This window comes from Bicyclus anynana, chromosome 13 (genome assembly GCF_947172395.1).
Source record: "Bicyclus anynana chromosome 13, ilBicAnyn1.1, whole genome shotgun sequence".
Lineage (NCBI taxonomy): Eukaryota > Metazoa > Arthropoda > Insecta > Lepidoptera > Nymphalidae > Bicyclus > Bicyclus anynana.
The window spans coordinates 16,521,592-16,545,457 of record NC_069095.1 but is presented as its reverse complement, the minus strand read 5'-3'; the positions used below and the strand labels follow the sequence as shown (position 1 = coordinate 16,545,457).

General features: G+C 36.7%; 2 protein-coding genes across 5 annotated transcripts in view; one reads left to right on the top strand and one right to left on the bottom strand.

Moving 5' to 3' along the window:
- The window catches only part of LOC112058072 (myosin-8), a 188,925-nt gene extending 168,248 nt beyond the window's left edge, over positions 1-20,677 (bottom strand). Inside the window, exons 1-4 of one of the 4 annotated variants that reach the window (XM_024098747.2) lie at positions 20,412-20,677; positions 6,673-6,889; positions 5,573-5,846; positions 1,844-1,957 (exon numbers count right to left, since the gene is read on the bottom strand). In XM_024098747.2, the coding sequence (XP_023954515.2) occupies positions 1,844-1,957; positions 5,573-5,846; positions 6,673-6,785 (501 nt within the window). In that variant the 5' untranslated portion in view covers positions 6,786-6,889; positions 20,412-20,677. Of the gene's footprint in view, positions 1-1,429; positions 1,706-1,843; positions 1,958-5,572; positions 5,847-6,672; positions 6,890-20,411 lie in introns of those variants that run through there. The other 3 variants (XM_024098745.2, XM_024098744.2, XM_024098746.2) reach the window with 3 other exon arrangements.
- On the top strand, positions 2,866-4,546 carry LOC112058073 (uncharacterized). Its single transcript, XM_024098748.2, has one exon. It carries the CDS (start codon positions 3,138-3,140, stop codon positions 4,452-4,454), a length of 1,317 nt encoding a protein of 438 aa, XP_023954516.2. The 5' UTR covers positions 2,866-3,137; the 3' UTR covers positions 4,455-4,546.
- Positions 20,678-23,866: the final 3,189 nt, after the last annotated feature.

Genomic DNA, 23,866 nt, shown 5'->3' with positions numbered 1-23,866 from the left:
TACTCTCTACGTACGTTCTATGTACGTTGTCGCATGGGTTCGTCGACTTTTCGCGGATGATAGCAAAATAAATAAATCATTATATAATCATGATGAACTTCCGCAAAGTAACGCCTGCTTCTATCCAACAAATGACATAATTATTAAATAGTACAGCTCTATTCCTGGTTCTATTCTATTCAAGCGGGTTGCAGGGAGGTTGTTGCTGGATGCTGGCGTCTCGAGACCGTTGTGTTTGGAAGTCCATGTAAGAGGCCTATGTCCAGCAGTGGACGTCCATCGGCTGATAATGATGATGAGAACTCAAACTATTTTTAAGCGACTTCATAACTAACATATACTAATCGTAAGAAGCTGAAGTGGCAATGGGCGGGGCACATGGTTCGAAGAGCTGATGGACGTTGGGGTCCCAAAGTGCTGGAATGGCGACCCTGCACTAGAAGGCGCCGTGTTGGTCGACGCCTCACCAGGTGGACTGACGACATCAACGAGTCGCAGGGTTTCGCTGGATGCAGGTGGCTTAGTTTCGTGATGTTTGGAAGTCCCTACAAAAGGCCTATGTCCTGCAGTGGACGTCCATCGATAATGATGACTTATCGTAACGCCTTGACAGTGTGATTAGCAATTACACCCGCTAACGAAATACATCTTTCTATGGTGTTTAAAATATCAAATGGTCTAAAATAATTATACAACGTAAGTAAATAAATATCATATGTCTCAAACAGTCAAAAAACATATCGAGGAAACCTGCATATCTGAAACTTTTTTTTAAATCTCTACGTATATAAATTCTGCCAATCCGGATTGGGCTAGCGTGGTGGTCTATTAGCCTCTCATTCTGAAAGGGGTTATGCTAACTAACCTAAATAAGGCTTAGGTGGTATAAAAGATCTAAGGCCTAAGCGTAGAAACACGAAAAACGCCTTCGTTTTATACTATTACAAGAGAAATTGTCCTTGACAAAGAGGATCCTAATCTTTATAAGAATTTCAGTGGAAGCAACAAATAATTTAGTAAATAGCTACCTAGTTTGTATGAAATTAGACTGAATTGTGATGTGTAGACCAAATAAAAGAATTTAAAAACACTTTCTCGTAACTGAATTGAACAAATATGAATTAAGATTTTTAAGAAAAATCATGCATCTAAAGTTAAAATTGCTCATAAGAAATGTGAAGGCGTTTTATTATTTTGTATATAGTTTTCCAAATGATTTTAAGTAAAAATAGGGTCAATCCAAACTCCAAAGCTATAGTCGCCACCAAAAATTGCCTTCTTCGCGGGCTAATATATACAATCAATCTTGAAAATATTTTTTTAAAATTAACCCTACGTTGCAACATTCCTGCAACTGACTAGTTTGACCAGTGTTTCCCTGTTGTCAAAGACCAGTTTATACACATTGCAACATTAACCAGTAACTGACCAGTTTGTGACACTGCGCACGCGCGTCCCGCCGCGCGGCTTGCTCCAGCGCGTTGTGCTTCGCCATCTGCGCGCGCAACTCCGCCGCGCGGGCGCACTCTGCCGCCTGCGCTGTCTGCAACATTGACCAGTAACTGACCAGTTTGTGACACTGCGCACGCGCGTCCCGCCGCGCGGCTTGCTCCAGCGCGTTGTGCTTCGCCATCTGCGCGCGCAACTCCGCCGCGCCGGCGCACTCCGCCGCCTGCGCTGTCTGCAACATTGACCAGTAACTGACCAGTTTGTGACACTGCGCACGCGCGTCCCGCCGCGCGGCTTACTCCAGCGCGTTGTGCTTCGCCATCTGCGCGCGCAACTCCGCCGCGCCGGCGCACTCCGCCGCCTGCGCTGTCTGCTACATTGACCAGTAACTGACCAGTTTGTGACACTGCGCACGCGAGTCCCGCCGCGCGGCTTGCTCCAGCGCGTTGTGCTTCGCCATCTGCGCGCGCAACTCCGCCGCGCGGGCGCACTCCGCCGCCTGCGCTACCTGCAACATTTAAAACGAGAAAAAGTTTATTATTGGAAATAATCTGACAATTTATAAAGCTACAATGATTATGGAGAAATACTATAGCAGGCATTAGCGAAAAAGATTTTACTTGAATCAAGTTGTCTTCGTTATTGAAAGACTACAATACTGGTACCATGTTTTACGCCAACCCTTTCCGCCAAGGTAATATGTATAAGTCATCATTGTACAAAATTTTATTCCAACGAGTAGGAACTTTGTAACTAGAATATTTCTTTGTGTCAAACTTTGGCACAAAATCCTAACTGCACAATTTTGTGGACTTTTATTTACTGTAAAAACAGTTTCAGTAGTGAAGTTTTTCCTATCAATATCTAGAACCAATATTTACAACCAAATTTGTGTGTTCACATGATTTAATAGCACATAATTAGGTTTGTTTTACGACACATAAGGTCACGCGACCGCAGGGGCGGGCAGACGACCATAACTCGTGGTAATAAAACGAGAAACTATTTAGGTAAGTGGTCTTAAAATGAATACCGCAAGCGAAGTGCTTTAGTGCACATTAGTATCTGATTTTAGTATGAACAAAGGTCTCTTTCTGATATGGACGTGAGTTGAATTGATTGACTAAATAAATTATTAAAAGATTTATGAGGTTCAGACAAATAGGATGATCTGACGAGTGAGTACAATCAAGAAATTTCTTTAATAAATCCAGCGCAAGTCAGCTAGTTTGATTGCGTTTTATTGACTGATAAAAATCCTTAGTTACTTTCCATATTCTCCAAATATCAAGCACTACCAACGAGATCTGATTCATCAAATTTAATTCCCAATTTGTGTGTCTTCAGAAAACACCACACAAAAATATTTAAACAGGTAATGTTTCTCTCTATTTGATATCCAAATCACCCACTATACCAATGATTGTATAGGTACTCGTGGCACACACAATTTACAACATCATTACGCTAATCGCTAACTAATCAAGTAACATAATATTGGAATATGTCATCATGGTAGCTCGTAATTAAACGATGCCAATATTTTGTTTGCGCGGTAATTGACGGCTGTTGAATACACTTCATCCCTTCGACATTCCACTAATGATGCCTTTACCCGCACGCTTACAACGCTGACCTTAAACCCTGCAGTCTGCCCCCGGCTCTGATTACTGACACGCGACACAGAAATGCTGATAGTCCTTATAACGCTCAGTATCGTCAACTCCTCTCTTTCTTTGAGCACCAACAGCGCGCTGTACAATGAAGTCTTCGCCTACCACACCGAGACCTATCTCAAGGCAGAATTCGCCTACGAAGTCGTCTTGAAAATCTTCAACGCCTTCCAGCAATGGTTCTTCACTGTCACATTTTGCGAATTCACGTACTTTGAAAACAGGATCTTAAAATACACCGAGACCTTCGGGTATGGATATCCAGTCATGCTTTTGAATGGGTGCCAAGATTCGAATAGCACCCGAGTTAAGCCTAAGCTAGATAGACACGGACGCACCGCATACATTGTGACGTCGAACAAACTATCGGTTGAAAACAGCGACATTGCTATAGATGCCCTGATAAAAACTGGTGTTTTCAAACGAAGATCTGCAGTGATATTTGTCTTAAATAATCCTGTTAAAATTGACAGCTACTTTTACTTCACAATGAAGATGCATTTTGAATTGCTCTGGAGTAGAAGAATAACCAACTCTATAATAGTTCTTTGGTCAAACAAACTAAAAATGTATACTTATAACCCTTTCTATCAAGTAATCAAAGACATAACAAATGTGCGTGACATTACCAGATTACTTGGTGAACAATATGACGACCTTAACGGGCGGGAGTTACGTTTAAGTGTTTTCCGAAAAATTTATACTTCGTCTGAAACTGGGCCAGTCTATTGCAGTTCTCGGTTGGCCAAAACAATAATGACACGCATAAATGCAACTTGTAAACCACTAGCTCCTAGAGATGGTAGCACTGTAGGAGACTTGCTAGAAAACGGAACAGCTACTGGAGTAACGGCTGACTTACTAGATGGGTATACAGATTTGGAGTTGAATTCCAGGATCTTGAAAAATTCCTACTATGGCTACATTGACACGACTTATCCCCTTGGTCAAGATAATCTTTGCTTTTTGATAAAAAAGGCCATACAGCAATCAGCATTTATGACCACACTGCAATTAATAACAGTAGATATGGTTTTACTTTTTACTTTCAACGTTATAGTTCTTATAGGACTCAGTGTTTTCATACGAAGAGTTGAGAAAAACATTTGGAAAATACCTGATAAGCATACTACGTCAGATACAGTCGTAGAGTTGGTAAAGTGTTTTATAAGACAAACCGTAGATATCAAATTTCCTGGGCTGATCTACAGATTTGTCATTTTAGCTACTATGACATATTCTTTGGTTGTGAATTGCGCTATTGATGTAAGTATTTTTTTGATAATCCATTGTATTATTCTTACCATTTCTGGCTTTTCTAATCGTTTTTAAATATTTTGTAATTGTGTCAGTAACTAGGCCCATAATTTCAGACGCTCTACCATTTAGAATTTGGGTTTATTTGCACAAAGTACATAAATTTGTATAGTTATTGTACGTATTTCGAATTTAGAATATATCATGAGTTTGTCTCTTCTCTTCTCACATCTCTACACTTAATTTGAGAGGCCTAAAATAATAATAAATGCAGTAATTTAAGAAAAAATAGCTCCTGAATGTAAAGTTAAAATTTATATTGCTACATGGTAAACTCTTCATTACAGGGAATAATCACATCATCTGTATCATATCCAAGATATAAACACGATGCAAATACAATAGCAGAATTGGTGAAAGCAAATTTAACATTTGGCGTTCATAATCGTCACATGAAGATCTTTAAGAAGAGTCTAAGCGGAGACTATTATAACGAGATTATCAAAAGGACAGTAACATTTAGCGATCAGAACATAAAAGACGCTATTGAAAATAGACAGTTCCAGTACGCCATTTTGTTGCGAAAGTCTGACGCGCAATATATTAGTCGAAAACCGTCAAACATGGAAAATGGTAGGCCAATATTTCACACTGTTGCAGAGTGTCCTGTACCGTGTTCTATTGTATACGGTTTACGCTACGGAAGTCCATATTTACCAAGAATCGATAATTTACTGAGTCACTTAAATCAAGGTGGAATTTTGGAATACTGGACCAAATCTGATGAGTACACTTTATTTCAAACGCATCATAAAGTGTTATACGCTGAGAATAATAAGGGACAAACAGCCTTAAACTTGGAGAATCTTAAGGAAGTCTTTATAGTTTGGTTCATTGGACTGTTTTTGAGTTTCGTTATTTTTATCATTGAATTATCTATGCAGGTAGTTAATAAAAATGTAACGATAATTTAGAAATTATATGATACGTTTTTTTTTTATTTAAAATTTTCTATAAATATTATAATTATAAAATAAAAAAAGCAATATAGTAAGGGAAAAGTAGTAAGTCAAACGGTTTTATGATGATAAACGGTAGATATTGCACTAAAAGCCAAAAAATAATTCGGTAAAAAAAAAAATAGTGAAGCACGTGATTCTAACAGTATAGCTCAAAAACAAACAAATACACACCTTGAGTTTTTCTTGAAGACCCCTGTTCGCTGCCTTTAAAGACTGAATTTCTGTCGTTAATCTTTTGAGCTCTACCATCTTATTGTTTCCTGGTGCTTCTTCCACTCTCTCCGTTACAACGACTGTTCTCAGTTGTTTTTCTAAATGTTCTTCTTTCTTCTTGCATTCAGTCTTTATGTTTCTTATCGTGCTCTCGTGTTGGGCCTTAAGCGCTCTAACTTCGCTCCGCTCGATGTCGAGTGACTTCTTCAAGGTTGCATTATCAAGCCTCAACCTGGAATTAAAATGTTGTTTTATTAATACTAATACACATTCCTTCTTTTTAGACACTGGACGGTTTAAATAAGGGTAGGTAACTAGGTAGGTTACCAATCTACAGAAATATAACCTAAACGTTACTTTTCTATTGGTCTTTTATAGTTAATAAATGATGACCCATCATGATGCAATGAGCAACACGCTCGCTCATCGCTCTGTGTCGCTCTGAGTCCCGCAACCTGTTTCGTAGAGTTAAGCGTAGTGCCTATGCCTGTAAATACACCGGCAACCACGCACTTTAGGCCAGAAAACAGGCATGCTGCTTGGCTACACAAATCTGACTCCAGTAATGACTCCCCGGATGAGTACAAAAGTTGAAGTCTGTTTCGAGATTTTTTATGTAGGTAAAGTGGAAAACTTCGTAACATAAAGTTCTGATCAATTTTAGGGAATTAAAAGTTACCTATCTCCTTATTCCCGCTAGACCAGAATAGATGCAACAAGTTAAAACTCTAAATCCTCTCATGAAAGAAGAGAGAACCTTGTCGTGGCTAGATTAGGCTGATGAAAATGCAATTTGATCGCATTAAGTTACAGACGACTCACAACTGTCTCGTTGTTCCAATTAGTCTATGTCACTTCATATCATGAGGTCCCGGTATCAAGTCCTCGGACTATGAAGGAATGAGAATTTCATCATCATCGTAGTGAAGAAGTTTGTGGTCTCACAACCCCGTACCTTGACATTAGTATAGCTATCGTATTGATAGATCTACAAAGCTTTGAGTTTTAGATGGCATTAACGTGTTCTAAACGTCGCCAGATAATAATATGAAACCAACCGTTCGACGAGCCCTTTCAACTTGTTCAGGAAAGCTTCGTCGACCGTGCGCTTGTGTTCTTCAGTGGCGGCGGCTGATATCTGACTGGAGGTCGAGGTGTCGGTGGACGCCATGTTGTGACGTCACCGGTCGTATTGTTCGGGATGTCTCGATCGTCCGCGGTCTTTCGCCTTCCCGCGGCGTTCGTCTGTGGTTTCGTTCCGGTTGCGTTTTGACTCTGAAAATGATTAGTTTGATGTTATTGTTTGATTGAAAACGTGTAATATCAACTTCTTATGTACTAGCAGACCCCATAATATATCCAGATCTAAACGAAGGGGCAAAAAAGGAAGGTTTTTCACATATTGACCGCCAAACTTCAGGTCGAGGATAGCACGCGTGCCTATTACCTACCCCAGGCGCCCTTGATGATCTATTCGACTTTTGGATAAAATATTGAATTAAGGAACACGATTGATAGTATTAAGTATCCATTTATACAATAACAGAAAAAATAACAATTTGGCGGAGGATGATAATTTCTAGAGAAGTTATTTTAAATACCTTATTTCCAAACTTTATTTTTGTGCCAATTAAGTATCCGATAAGACAAAAATATGCATGTTATGTAAGTATGCGTTTAGCATCTGCCTTCCAAAGTTTACTAGTAAAACAGGTGACTAATAATGTGCCGAATGACAACTTTGTTCATATCAATACCGCACCCTTTCTCAGCCTTTCCACACCCTTCAATTTAACGTCTACCGACTCCCTAATGGACTTGGCAGTTCGTATATATAATAAGGGAGAGAGGGGAACCCAGACGGTATTGAGAGTAAGATTCAAAATTAATTTATTTGTAAGTAAGTATTTTAATTTTTAGTGCTTATATTTTACACAAAAGGTTATTTAAAAACGAGTTTTTGTTATAGTTCTTATAGTTTATATGTACTTTTTTTACTTATTTGTTTTAGTACATTAATAGCTTATTTACGCACATAAAATGTATATAGTACCACATAGTTATCTGGCCCGGTGATCATGTCGGTGACCTTGTCGCTGTTTTAGTATTAATGTTAAGCAAAATGGCAACAGCAGGCAGGTCATCTCCTCTCAGATGATAAATCCGGGTAGGGTACTCGATTCTTAGCCTTTTTGCCCGGGGTAGGCGCAGGTGATCTTGCTCCCCCCATTATTTTCTTGCAAACCCTTTCGGGGCTGAGGCCTTGCGGCCTATATCCAAGTGCCCTAAGCGAACTGCGATGGCTCGCTTCCCTGCGCTAGGACGGTGTCATATGCAGTTTTGTGCGCGGACTGCGACATCATCGCTGTCCTTCGCTGGAGTGGTGTCAAATCCGGTAATCACGAGAGTATTTTTAACGGACGTTAAAATATGTTCGAATATATTATGAAATGAAGGTCTATTTCCAAAAATGAAAATTCAACACTGCTCGAAAATAGCGTTGTGTTTTAAAAACTCTCGTACTAATGTGGGCTAAGTGCGTCGTCCATCACGTTGCCATCTTTGTCGCCGTAAGTGCTTGCGCCTGCAGGTTCGGCTACTATGAGGAGCTCGTGAGGAAGAGAAATGAGACCTCCTTGACTAAATAGTCCCAGATTTGGCCATAATGTCAGAAAAAAGTTTGTGCACCGAGTAATCTGCCTTGTTGTTTCAGTGATTATTGTGTGCCTAAAAATGGTGCTAACAAAATCGCTCGAGAAAAATAAAAAAAGGCATAAACAGGAGTATCAACATCTAAGGTTTTTAAGGCCTGTGTGCTAAGAACGTCCTTCGGCTGATAATAATGATGATGATAATTTTTAAGAACAATTATACTCATATCTTCATGTTATCCTGAAATTAAGGTTGCCTGGATGAAATCGCTACTTGGCGGTAAAGCCGCTTTGGGTCCTGCTTTCTTTTTTTTATTTTTTAAGTTATCCGTTTTCTTTATATTAGTGTCTTTATTTGTCTTGTTGTTATTGCGGTGTGCAAATGAAGTACATATAAATACTCATGTAATTCAATATATATTATAAAGCTGAAGAGTTTGTTCTTTTGTTTGTTTGTTTGTTTGTTTGAACGCGCTTATCTCAGGAACTACTGGTCCGATTTGAAAAATTCTTTTAATGTTAGATAGCCCATTTATCGAAGAAGGCTATAGGCTAGAGAACGGGAACCACGCGGATGAAACCGCGCGACGTCAGCTAGTTATGTATACCTACACAGAGACATAACCCACGCCAAATACGAGTAGGTACAGTATGTAAGTAAAGGTCATTCACGCCTGCACAACAGAATGTCCTTGTTAACTAATAGGTCGTGTCACAGCCTCACAGCATCATCTTAATAATATTTACAACCCGGCTTCTCATAGAAAAATAATGTAATAAGTCGTTATCAACGCACATTCAGCTCACTGCTGAGCTCGAGTCTCTCTAGGCCAATGGTCCACCACGCTGGCCGAATGCATATTGGCAGACTTGACACACGCAGATAATTAAGAAAATTCTCTGGTATGCAGGTTTCCTCACGATGTTTTCCTTCACCGTTTGATACACGTGATATTTAATTTCTTATAACTTTAACTAAAAAGCAAAAAATAACATCCTACCTATGTGCTACCTTCTGATCAGTTTGAAGGCGGTGCCAGATCATCATCAGATCCTGACATGAAAAAAATGGGACCACCCTGGAAGTAAACCCTACAAAACAAAAAAAGAATTTTCAAAATCGTAACATACATACAGCCGAACGTAGAACCTACTCCTTTTTGGAAGTCGGTTAAAAATGCACATAACTGAAAAGTTGGAGGTGCATGCCCCGGACCGGATTCGAACCCACACCCTCCGGAATCGAAGGTAGAGTTCATATTCACTGGGCAATCACAGTTAATAAGTCCCTTAAAGATTAATATAAATTCATCGTCATAATTTTTGGATATGACGTCTGTCTCCGATTCCGGAGGGTGTAGGTTCGAATCCGGTTCGGAGCATGCACCTCCAACTTTTCAATGATAATAAGCATTTTAAAAAATTAAATATCACGTGTCTCAAACGGTGATGGAAAAATATCATGAGGAATCAGGCATATCTGAAAATTTTCTTCATTCTCTGCGTGTGTGAAGTCTGCCATTCCACATTGGGCCACCAGCGTGGTGAAATAGTCCACCACGCTGATCCAATGTGGATTGGCAGACTAATCCCTAATCCCTCTCTTCCTGTATACAGGCCCTCGCCCGCCTTGTATATGAAAAATGCGAAAATACAAATAGAAGAGGTGAAACAGAATTGAAAAAAATACGCGAACAAATTCGCGGGCGTCCGCTAGTGTAATATTATAACAGTGGCACTAATCCGGAATCGGTTACCACCTCCTAGCTAACCAGTAGACCGACGAAGCAGTCATCCACCCGTAATACTCAGACGTCGATGAATCAAGATGACAAAATCCAATTTCGCTACGGTACATCGCACGCAGGCCGCCATTGTAATCCAGGTCGGCACAATTCCCGCTTTAATTGGCACAATTGCCTCGTCCTTTGCCCCTCGGCGTATGCAACATGATACTGAGACTAATACGTGACTGTACCTTTGTTCATACAGTTCCCTACTGTACATTTGTTTTTCATTCTTTATAAGCGCAGTGTTGGTGAACCCCCCACCAGGTGGACTGACGACATCAAGCGAGTCGCAGGGATTCGCTGGATGCAGGCGGATCAGTATCGTGATGTTTGGAAGTCCCTACAAAAAGCCTATGTCCTGCAGTGGACGTCCATCGGCTGATATGATGATGATGATGATTTTTTACAAGTTAGCCCTTGACTACAATCTCATCTCGTAAGTGATGATGCAACCTAAGATAGAAGCGGGTTAACTTGTTACGAGGAAGATGAAAATCCACACACCTTTTGGTATCTACACGGCATTGTACCGGAACGCTAAATCGCTTGGCGGTACGACTTTGCCGGTAGGGTGGTAACTAGCCACGGCCGAAGCCTCTCACCAGTCAAAACATTCTGTATTGCAGCGGTTAGTACGTCATATGTGCAAATATCGGTCTTAATTTCTCGTCTTTCTAAGAAATGCTTAAAATTTTTCGTAAAATGTCATTGCTTGCTAAAAACTATACCTAACAACAACTGTATTCGAGGTACTAAACGTTAAATTATTTTTATTTAGTTTAGCGTGTGAATGTATAAATATAAATATATTAGCTGTGACGTCACACGGGTGTCGGGAAAATCAGCGCCGTGTATTATGCTTGTATGTAGTGCACGGCATATGCTGAGTTGTACACCCTTTCTTTTTAAGAGTTACAGACAGACATGCTGTCATAACGGTAGGGTACTGACTGTATGTAACTTTTAGATATGAATAAATTTATTTTCTTTCTTTCTTTTCTTAAACGTCTATGAATTACTCATAGTTGTAGTTTTAAATAAAATTTAATCAAAGTTAATTGTAGCTAATGATTAAAAATAAAAATGTTGCAATACTGTATAAATAATGATTAACACATTGTATATAAACCGCCAAACATATGATATTCCCATCCCAAAATATCAGTTCGTCCAACAACGTGAATCATATCTGGAAACATATGATATGACTCGCATCCTCAATGTCGTGTAGAGACAGTAGATTGGCAAAAGGTTGAAAAATTGAGCAGAAAGACCCTGTTTTAATAATTTACATTACATTAGACTCGATAACTCTTTTGAAAGATCATAAAATCAAAACAGATCAAGCTCCCGTTCCTCACAACCCCAGACTATCCACAAAAAATGCACAAAAATCAAATGAAAATATTGCATTGGATGTGTGTGTAATTAGAAAAATCAATGAAGTAGCTGAGTAATTAATATTTTAATTGTATAAAAAAATTGCATATTGTAATCAGCTGAATGTCTAAGTTAAGTTAATAATTTTAAGATGAAAACATGTACCACATTCTAGCAAATAAATGATTTGATTTGAGTATAAACAATGTATAGTCTGTGGTATAGTTGTGGTCGGGAGCGAGGTGTTGGTCCCCCCCCCCCCCCCCTAATGTTGTAATGATGAAGAATGGATAATTATAACAAACAATTTATAAAGTAAGTACACTTTTTATATCAATTACGATTTATTATAAGTTGTATTTCATACTAAATACGCAAATATTTAATTACACCGCAGTAAATTTCTGTAGGAAAATTACATTTTCCAACTTTCTAACAACTCCCGATACTATTCGATAGCAAATGTTTAATAATATTTTCTTTCTAGATATAGTCATACAATGTAACCGTTCTGATAGTGAAAGCTACATTTATTTAATTTATATTTACTTTCTGAACCTGATTTTCTTCATCGGTTAACTCGTTTATTTTTAACTAGCGGACTAAGTGTTAAGCATATTTTCTTTACTCAGGTATAAAATGAACTTATTACTATTTTTTTTTTCTGATTGTGTAAGTGCCGTAGGCTCCTTATGGGACCTCAGCGGCGTCCCGTGTCAGATGGGACCCAAAGGCAGAAGCAGAGTAGATGGACGGAATGACTCTCTAAGGGCGTCTCCTCTGAGACTCGGACCTCGGCTTAGAGGGCCGTTCGGGAAGGGTGTTTTGGCCTGAGTATATCAGTCCGGGCGCCCCTGAGATCGTGAGTTAATAAGCCCACGTCTGGGTGACGTCAGATATCGGGGACCTTGTCTTTGCCGGCGAAGACGCTGTGTAGCTTGTGCTTGTGTTGCCTGGGGAGCATTGTCGTTCGTTATGTCATCGTCAGGATCGTAAAGGACGTTTTTTGGCCGTCTATATCTACAATCAGCGTTGGTATCGGGGATGTAGCTGCAAGCCTCGACCACTAGTTGGTTGGGGTGGGTTTTTATTTTTACTAGTTTTTATTAACTGTTGAGAAATGCTACGAATTCGAAAACATAACTTTTCAGCGAGCTTTTAAATTTAAATTTTGAAACTAACGAATTCAATTTGATTTTATTCATTCTGAATCGTATTGTTTTACTATTAGGTATGTGAGAATGTAAGTTGAACAAAGGAGCCAAAATAGCCTAGGATAGTCCACGTACGTATTTTATTTCCGTCCATGCTGTCACATAGACGGGATGAGTTCGGTTAGATCGGCTCTATCGCGGCATCTATTCGTAGCATCTTGTTTATGTTAATCTCGTGTCAACAGTTAACACTTGCGTTAAAGTGGCAGTTCTGACGTATTTTAACGAGCTTAACACTCATTCGCACGAGAGTTTTTTTAGCGGACGTTAAAAAGCGTTCAAATTCAACAAATGCATTCCCAAGTATATGTTCACACGACAGCTTTTATAAAAAAAGACACTTTTTTTCGGGCAGTGTTGCATTTTCAATTTTGGCCGTTGGAAATAGACCTTCATTTAGCTCCATACTATATTTGAACGCATTTTAACGTCCGTTAAAAAAACTCTCGTGCGATTGAGAGCTTAACCTGTTAGTACCTCAACGTCGAAATTCGTTAATTTTAAGCAGGCTTAGTTAACAAGCACTTTTGAAAAGTTAAGTTTGACTATTTATAGAGACTCTATCACCGTTTCGGAAGACAGGCAGAGAAGAAGAAAGAAGATGGCGATAAACACTTGCTGTTTTAAAATCATGATTTATATTATAAAGCTGAAGAGTTTGTTTGATTGCTTAAACGCCATAATCTCAGGAACGCTATAGAGGAAGTCTATAGGCTATATATTATCCCTGTATTCCTACGGTAACGGGAACCACGCGGGTGGAACCGCGCGGCGTCAGCTAGTCATTCTCTACAATACTTATGATCATTGGGCACTTAAACGATTAATTCTACTTATTGCTAGTACTTGTGTATGACAGTGCTCTAGAAATGTATACCATAGAACTGATCTGACGATGGCTGATAGAGTCAAAAGATGGCCAGCAGGGTAATTATGAATCTCGATTTGTCAATATCATTTTGTGTAAACAACTGTATCAGAGTTTATAAAAATGAGAAATCACGAGAGTTTTGAATCGTATTTACACAGTGATACTTGCATGGTAGGCATGATAAGTCAATAGACAATATTCATTTATTACAGTTAGGCTTCGTTTACAAGCACTTTCGAAACATCATTTATTAATTTTATAAGATAATGGTGATAATAATTTACGAGGGGGACAAAGTCAGGCTTTTTCTTTTTTAGTTTATCACCATTATCAATAGGTATATAAGTAGCCAGTCATGTAATACATTTCATTTCCAATATTGTGTCGTTTATATAGTCATTTAAACTATAATACGACTTTTCTATAAGCTAGCTTTTAATAAATGCTGTATGCATGTAGACAGCAGAGAAATTACCCTATAGGGCTTAATTTCTAAACTAAATTAGATAAAACCATCGAGTTTGGGAGCATTTCTATTGGCTGACAAATACGTATAACGCCCAAAGACTGAAGTATGTAAGTATACCTCAATCTATTACTATTTCCTTATTTCCGATACTCACAATGAAGCTTGGTTTAAAACCTACATTTAATTTTTTATGCACTTAAAAAAGACACTTCCAAAGAACTTTCGCTTATACTTTCGCTATAAATTATTATCTTTATCAGGTGTATTATTACTATATTTAGCGAGATATAATCTTTATGCAACACTAATTAACAGCATGCTCTTGGTAATGTATGTGGAATGGAAAACTTTTGATTATTTTTATTTTAAATTGAAAGCTACAGGTAGTAGTTACCTATACTGATCACAAATCATCATTTTTCATTATTATCAACCCATATTCGGTACGAGTCTCCTTTCCGAATGAGAGGGGTTAAGCCAAATAGTCCACTACGCTGGCCGAATCCCTCGATACCTACAGACGCAGAGGATATTCGAATTCGATAAAAGTGTCTCGATTTTCATTGTTAACACTAAAATTCTTCAATATCTACTAAACAGCTGATGAGAAACAGTACTACTTATTTTACAGTTTTATATCCGCCTATTTTATATCCAGACAAATAGGTTATAGGAAATAAGGACAAAGACATTACCGTAACTAACTATTTATTATGATTCTACTAGCCGCACCCCACAATAACCGTCGAGTACCCACATCGCTAGGCAACGGCGCTGAAAGCTAAAGCGTAAACAATCAGCCCAAATTATTTCGGCCACTGAACCCAGTTTCTCATTTATTTAGGGTTAAGAAGGTCGATAAACTGACGTTTACCATAAACGCTGAACATACGAGTATACAGGTTTCGGAGTTTTGAAGTTTACAGCAAAAACTTGCAAAAGTAAACCTGATTGTTTAACGTTCAATATATCTGTGAACGGTGATGATGCAAATTGTATTTGTAGGATTTGTTTTTAAATGTTTGTTAAATGTATGAGTAATAAACGCTGTACAAAACAAATGCAGGCAAATATTCTAACAAAAGATAAGGCAATTGACATTAAATTAATATTAGATAAATAATTGTAGCTATAGAGTATAACATCTAAAAAACGTCACAATAAAGTGAATCAAGAAGAGAGAATAGATAGGAGTACATAATAATGTTAAAATGTGAGGTTTTGTTGTTTATTATTTGGTTATTATTTACTTTATTTATCTTCTCAAAGCAGTACTTTACAATATTTATTTTATTTATTGAAACAAATCATATCTTGTTTGGAAATCTACCCTACAAATGTTAATACTTAATCTAAATCCTAGAACTCTAATTGACCTGGATCTTACAAAACTGAAACATGAATTACTAACATTGTACTTGTAACCCAAAAATTTACTGTGATTGTTGGAAAAAGTTATAAACGACCTAAAATGGCAAGTTTTGGGAACTTATAACATTTAAAGATATAACTTTTACTCAGAAAGCCGGAGGTTAATATTTAGAATACTAACAGAAATAGGGTTAAGCAATAGTTCAGAATTTTTCAGACAAAGAAACATAAAAAATCACTAACTTAGCAGTTTTAAAGTTAACTAGCTTAATTTACTGAATATAAAAGCACAGTTAGACAACTTACAGACGAAATTAATAACGGAACCGTACATAACGCTAAATGGAAATCAATATTAGATCAATGAATATCTAAAGTTGATCTTCAATTAAATGGATAGGATAATATCGAGCGTCAATCATCAAAGTCTACAAAGATTAAAACGATCCAAGTGTAATAATTTGAATGGATTTCCGAATTAAATTAATTACAAGAGCAAAGATGAGTACCTACGTATACAAATACGTATATGTATAGGTACTAAATTACTACCAATTAACGATTTCAGAAAGCTTATTGCTACAAACAACCAAATCAGTCTTCCAAACTAAAGGTTCACTAAAAATAAGTGCTAACTTCTCAACAAATCAAAGAAGTATCTTGAAAAAAAAACAGAAACATCAATTTGAATTTGTGTCATGAGCATCGTATGGCAAAACTCAGTTCCTGCAATAGAAAAAATGGATCACATTGCGTTTTCTTCCCATAAACCTATATTTCTGTTTTTTTTAATGTCGAGAAATCTCCGTATTCACCAAGAATTTATGGACGCGATTTGGCGATGTGCCACGGAGTAGGTATACAGTTAGTATACACTCGAAATCAGACCAATATGAAGGTCAAGTACTTATTTTAGATTTGACGAGGATTAATAGAGTAGTTTGTTTATAATTTTTTTTTCATACGTGGTGTTCTTACGACGTCATTATTTGAAAAAACAATATGACTAAGTAATGCATATCTTCAAAAAATGTTTACTTTATCCATACATCTTTTCTAAATATATAAGGCGAAAGGTCGTCGAGGTCGAACTCATCATCACGAAATTTTGAAAAACCACTTTACGTACAAAGATGAAAGGCAGGGAAATAGTTTATTAGACGTCCGCTAAGAACGGATTTTGCGACGAAAAGGAAGGTCGAAAGAATATGCAGGAAGGTTAAGGAGGTCTAGAGGTAGATGAAATCACAGGCGTTCGCTAGTGCGTATATTTAAATTAAACTAATGGTACCTAGGCTAATAGGTACCTTATTCTTATGTTAAAGATGTAGAGTATATAATTTCCTATTCAGTGGATACTGATAACTGATAACCTTAAGTGGGGTGACTCAACCATTTTTCATAAATTAAATTCCGGTGTCTTCCAGGGCGGGATACTATCTCCAAATTATTTTAATATTCATCATCATATTATAACTTATCGCCGCAATACGAGTAGCTCCACGTTCAAGGGACCGGACTCAACACCGGTCATGGGTTCGATCCCATCCCCTTGGATTTAAATTTTATTTTATTTTGGAAAAACATTCATGAGTTTAAGATACTAATTTAAAAAATACAATGACAATAGACAATACATTGGTGAAAAAACCTATTGTGGTGCCCGCTCCTAAGACTGCCATTACGACTAATTGTATGGGAATTGGAATTTTGATCACACCGAATAATTTCCCACTGTTATTATTGGCTGCATAAGTTAAATTAGTTTCCAAATTCCGTTTAGTTGAAAGTAATTTACAAAACTCCATGAAAGTGGTCCGACGATGAATGAAATCGATAATGTTTACATCGCATGTTAGATATTAATTCAGCAAATAACAGCGTGTTTGCTAAAGTTAATTATATCTACACAAATAGCTGCTTATTTGCTCCAGTGATGTGATCATTATTTTACTATTGATAAGTATAGTTGTCACGTGGGCTCAGTGGTTAGTTTGTGGTTCCGTTTTTTATTATAATTGACATTGAAGTATGGTGGGCCTAAGCTCTTTAAGCACTCTTCATGAGGCAGATTTACAAAATTGCCGCCAGAAGGCTCTATTCGATATGTATATATGATATCGAACCTACCTTAATTTGCAATCGCAATGCAACATTAAATTTTCTTTATTGTATGTAAGGACTATTGAAATTTGCGTTCGTTTACTCAAATCTGCCGCCCTCGGCTTACTTAGTCTGCTGGCAAATCCGCCACTGTACTCTTCTATGAGAAAAGAGGCCTGACTCTGAAGGGACGTACCTAAGTTATTTGACTCTGATTGCTCGGCAAAGTAATCTTTCCCAGAAATCCTATTGCATTTCACTTAGAAATATCACTTAACTTTTTAAAACGGTTTTTTCCCCATTATCCATAACTTGCTCACCCATGGAATTTGACGTAACAGTGACGTCATGCCATAAAATGGATTTTAGTGTGAAAACGCTACTAGGGCGGCATATTCTGTTCAAAGCGACTAGCAGGTACTTTAGTCACGCAAGTATATTTTATCTAATAGGTACTAATATTCCAACAACTAGCTACTTTGCTGCGACAACGGTCATATAAATTTTGTGTTTTATTGTTATTTTAACTGACTATAATATACAGGATGCTTGGGAATGTTTCCCATAACTCTGGGATTATATTCTTTATTGAAAATTAATTTACAATGTTCAAAGATCTATACTCATTTTATAAAGCTAAAGAGTTTGTTTGTTTGTTTGTTTGCTTGAACGCGCTAATCTCAGGAACTACCTACCCGAATTCAATAAATTTTTCAGTATTAGATAGCCCATTTATCGAGGAAGGCTATAGGCTATATATTATCCCCGTATTCCTACGGGAACTTATTATCATGTGGATGTGGACCATCTGCTTAGTACGTCAATCGTTATTTCAAAACTATCCAATTCGTCTAAGCCCTAAAGAAGCCCTAAGGTGTGCAATGTGCATGGTAATTTTTTTCCTGGATTTTCAATTATCTAATCTAATTGTTAATCTATGTATCCTCAATAAATTATTAAATAGAAAAATATAAACACATAAATACTTTTCTCTTAAAAACAATGATTTAGTTGACCAACACACACCAAAGACACTTCATAATTATTATTATCAATCTATTTTAACGGCCCAATACAAGGCCAGGAATCCCTCCTCATACGAGGAAGGCGTGAATTGTGGCTTCGAACCACGAGCTCCTAGGTTCGAGTCCCTATGTGCTTTTCTTACTTATTAAAAAAAACTTTCCACTGGATAATAGAAAACATCATTGACTTTTACAAATTGAGCATTATACATAATTGTAGGCTCTAGATCACAGCGTTACTGTTTGCTTAAAAGTGCAGTGTGCTGTGTCGTAACAGCAGGTTGTATAGCACTTGTGTAAACATAAGACTCCGCGCACACTGCGGCGTCAACGCTTGCGTCCTACAACCATGTTTGTGTTTAAAACACTGTAACTATGCTTAGAATTCGTTTTTAACTATCTAGTATCGCGTTAGACAGAAGGAGATAGAGACGAATGTCAATTCACGTTGTCGATTTACAGAAAACACCGTTACAGAATAGTACAGGGCCGTCATAAGCTATGAAGAAGCCCTTCTACATCAAGAATGGCGTCTAATAATGTATTTAAATTTTACAGTATGTAGCGTTCGTCTCTATGTATCTAGTATTGTGTTAAACAGGGTGAGATAGAGACGAATTCATTGACATTGTGGTTTTACAAAAAACATCGTTAACGCATAGTGCAAGGCCTTCATAAGAGCTTAAATCAACCTCTCGATACCAAGAAAAACGGCGGCGATAATACGGGAATAAATATTGCCTATGTTACTCGTTGGTACCTATTGTAGTTTTTCATTGGTAAGAGAAAATTAAAATCAATCCAGTATTTTCAGAGTCTATTCGTAACAAACAAACAAATTGAAGCCTCTATGCTGAGACTATGTTTACATGATATACCTAACATGAGGCTTAAAACCAGTACCTCAAGTCGATCGGTTTAGTAGTACATCTTGTTCACGTTCCTACCAGGACGTAGGACACCTAGTCCTACGAAATGTTGCTCTGTAATAGGCATTGGTTTTCTACTTACTGTTATTCTGTGAAGTATTGGGTATTAAAGAAATATAAAGTCATGCAACAAACGCAGTTTGTCGTATATAGTGGTGTGCGCTGACCCTAATGTACATGTAAAAACATTACCTATCCTATTACGTTAATCCGTAATACGATAGCAGTCAAGCGCTAAATTGTCATCTAATAAAAAAGCTACTGTATATGCACCGTGTCTCCGGTTACACAAATGACTATTAAAAGGAAATACAGGATTTCCTTTGTTTTTTGCTGCTTTTCCAGATTACTTAGAGACTAAGTTATCACCTCGCCAAACCGTATTAGAGTAGAGTGGTGACTATAAACTGTAAAATAGAGCAGGCCCGAACATTGTAGATGGCAATTGAAAAAGAGCTAATGATGCTGAAAGTCTTATGCTCCAGTGAGTTGCGTGATGACATCCTCCACCCTAATCTCACGATTACCTAAATCACGAGATTTCATTCGTGAATTCACAAGATTCCAGTCGTGATATTTCTCATATTCAACATTAGAATCCAAAAAAATCTTTGGAATCTCTGAACCGAATTTGAAAATTCTTTTAGCAATAAAAAAGTCACGTTATTTGCGAGTATTATAGGCTATAATTTATCATCGTATTTTCACGGGAACGGGAACTACGTGGGTGAAACCGCAGTGCGTCGGCTAGTCACTTATTATTTCTAACACACATACTTATTCGTAGGTCTCCCCTATCACTGGCATAAATTGAATATGCATTTTTATTATACCCATTTGAGTTGTTTACAGTTAGTTTTACGAACATTAAAACAGTTTTAATATCACATCTCTTATCTCTTTTCAAACTTTGTGATGAAATATGTTTTACCTACATAGGACTAAAATAGCTATTTTATTACTCCCTATATCCTAAATTAAAAAAAATAAAAACCTTGCAAAAGAAGAGCCCTGCGTTAAATCCTTTAAATTTGCCACACAATTTTCACCAAAGTATCCGAAACGCACAATTTGAATTAAGAATTCCGAACGCTGCGAGTTCTCGTCGTTTCCCTCGAAAAAAAAAAGTAAAACTAATATGGCGTTTTGTAAACAAATGACACACACGTGGTTATACGTATATTATGTATATAAATAAAGGATTAAATGTTAGTTTGTGGGAAACAGGCGGACCGCGCGGAGTGGACGTCGAGACTGGCTCGATTCGGTTTCAGTGGGCGGATCAGCCGAACTAAATATAAGCTCGCGTCATTCAGTAATGAAATATTTGTATTGGGCTAATTTTATTTTAATTAGGTAAACACCTAACACCCTAAAGTTTATCTGGAACAAAGCCACTATTTATGTAGTCTCGCAGTTAGTAAATACCTCCCGTATTATTAGGAAATAAATAACTAATTATTGGATAAGTATTAAAAAATATATGAACTAGGTCTAACAACGTATCGTCTAGATTTAGATAGAATTTATAACTACTTCTAGCTTTCTTCATCCCATGGACATCGGAACTTGGACTTAGTTTAATATTACACAATCCGACCCATAACCCACGACCTCATTTGATTATAGGCAACGATTGAGTTATAGGTGACGCGCAGTGTGATGGGTCTAAGTTCCAATATCCCTTCTATGGAGGAAGGACTGGCCCTGTAGTGAAAGTAAAATAATAATGACACTTTATTAGTTCTGTATACTATATTACTTAAGTATAGACAATAGACATGCTTGGTCTATTCATGTCTGTAACTAAGCTAAGAATAAGATCAGCCATTAAATTGATTCACTGATTGAGGTCATAATGGGGCCAGGTTTTCCTAGTGTGAGTTTTCTAATTGTCCAATCCCTAAAACATATGGTCCTTCGATCCGGATTTCCGTGCCTGAAGCTATTGACCTAAAAATAACACGCTCCATCTCGAGATAGAAATGTTTACTATAAGAACATTGTTCACGGCTGGGTAGCCCGTTTAGACACTTGATTAGAAGCACAATAGGGTTGCGATTAAACGAGAGTTTATTCCCTCAAAACCATCGATATCGATATAATTTTAGCTAGCGTTAGTCATATTATTAGCTAGTATCGGTTTCACCTCCTTAGTTTTCGCCCCAGAAGGAATGTGAAGATGAAATATCCTATGCTACTCGCTGACAATGTATCTTTCCATTGGTGAAAGTATTTTATAAATCGGTTTAGTGGTTTAGCTTTGTCTGTAACAAACTCACATTCGCATTTATAGGATTAATTGCGATGTAATCTGAACTGCACTTGATTAACAGACTGAATCAATCTATCGATTAATTTAATTTAGTTCTAGTGTTCTATTTATGAATTAATTAAAATAATATTATCTAACATGTGTGCACTTTATCTCATTAATAATGAAACCCGAGTTGTGTTTGTTTTATTTAGAAATGCTTTGTGTAAATGGTACGTTAAACGATGGATTTCATAACAATTAAAATATTTCAAGTCATGGAGAATCTTTTCAATCTTCAATAAAAAAACGATTATGGAAGCTGGGTCGCTCATGAATTATCAAATAACATTAATTATCTATCTTATTCATCTTTACCTAGTTTCATCTACCAACTAACTTTCTACCTACCTATCTGTTTATGTACGTAATGTACCTATCTAATCTAATATTTAAGTGTAGCAACTAATACTTAACAAATCTTATTTATGTAGTCTAAATCTACTCATACAATATTAACTTTTATTTACTGACTATTTCCACTACCTTAAACGTACCTACTATAATCTTTTAACTCATCAAAAATATCGATAAAACACTTTTTCTATGATATCATCCCTATGAGAGCAGTTAAATGAAAGTCCAAATAAACAATGCTTGAAATAGATTACATTTTCATAAATCTTTTGAAGATTTTGTATGAACTAAAAATATCTTTTTTTAGTGTAACGTGTAACGCAGTTTCAACACTGTAGAGTAGGTACTCTACCTATCTCCTATTCGTTTTTAAAAACGAAGTTATGTAGGTACCAAAGATTTTTACCTAACCCCCGACACAAGAAAAGGGTGTTTGTCTGTCAGTCTGTACGTCAGTGGCACCATAACTTCCTTTTTTGTACCTATTAAAGGTGACTTATGTACGAGTGTTCTAAGACATGTTTGGTGAAAATCGGTTGAGCCGTTTAAAAGTTGTGGGGGGTGAAAGTGGGGAGAGAATAACCGAATGTCTGCAAATATACTCAAGTGGGGTCTCAAATGAAAGCGCACTGAAAGAGATTTGATCGAGAGTGTGATTAATAATTACATGACATTCGGAGTTTTTAAAAATTTCAATTTTATGTTATATACCTACATAGATATGTCACTAGAACTCTTCTCAGTTTCTACGCGATAGTGACATAACTAATAATGCAATGATAATTTTATACTATAGATCGGTTACGCTTAAGTCCCTACAAAATCGCCGCAAAAAGTAATCCAATAGGCTACAAAACTGAGCGCACAAATGCACAATTTTGTCTTTAATCCCATTATTTTTTATGTAAATATATCCTGAACACACAACTCGACATTATTGGCGATATTTAGGTAATAGTTGTTTTAAAAACGTTCGTTGTTGACCACAGCTAACATTGAGATGTGGAAATTTCCTCTTTTGAGCGCCTCATTTTTAATTACGTACCTAGTAACACATCTAACAGTATTTATCATCATTGTAATAATGCCTTTTATTTCAAGCTGTTTCCACTTTCCATGGTCCTTACTTAAATCAAAGCGCCTAGTGTTAAGAAACTAGCAAATATTTTTACTAGCCAATTTATTATAATTGTTAGTTTTAGATTTATCAGTAAGTACAAAATAGAAATGTTTCGGAGTCTATTAATAATTACAAGCTAAAATGTAATATGTGTGCCTAATTAATTAATTATATGTAACCTGTGATATTATTTATATTATTAAATAAATCTCTACTAATCTCCTAGGTCCAATTAAATTACAGATTTTTAAAAAAATTGTAATAGCTCCAGACCAAAGATTTTATGCTATAATCTTGATACAGGTAGCATTTTACAATGAATCTGCAATCATCTAAAGTAATTTCCCGTATGATAAACTGTCTATTTATATTTTAAAGACCGGAATATCTTGATATCTTCTTCAAACTAAATGAATCATCATTCAAATTCCTTTCATGGATTTATCAGCAAGAACAAGATTACCAGCCTTGAAAAAAATAACGTTCCGTTCATCGTAAGATCTGAGACAATTAACGTTATTATTTAAAAATAAAATAAAATATGATAAATTAATTTATTTTTGATAGATTTTTCTAAAAACATCCACAATATACCATAAAAATGTAATTAAATCCTACTTTTATGCTTTTTTAAGTATAATTGCCACATTAGCATGAA

Excerpts from the sequence above, each read along its gene's own strand:
- LOC112058073 (XM_024098748.2), top strand. The coding sequence starts at position 3,138 with ATGCTGATAGTCCTTATAACGCTCAGTATCGTCAACTCCTCTCTTTCT.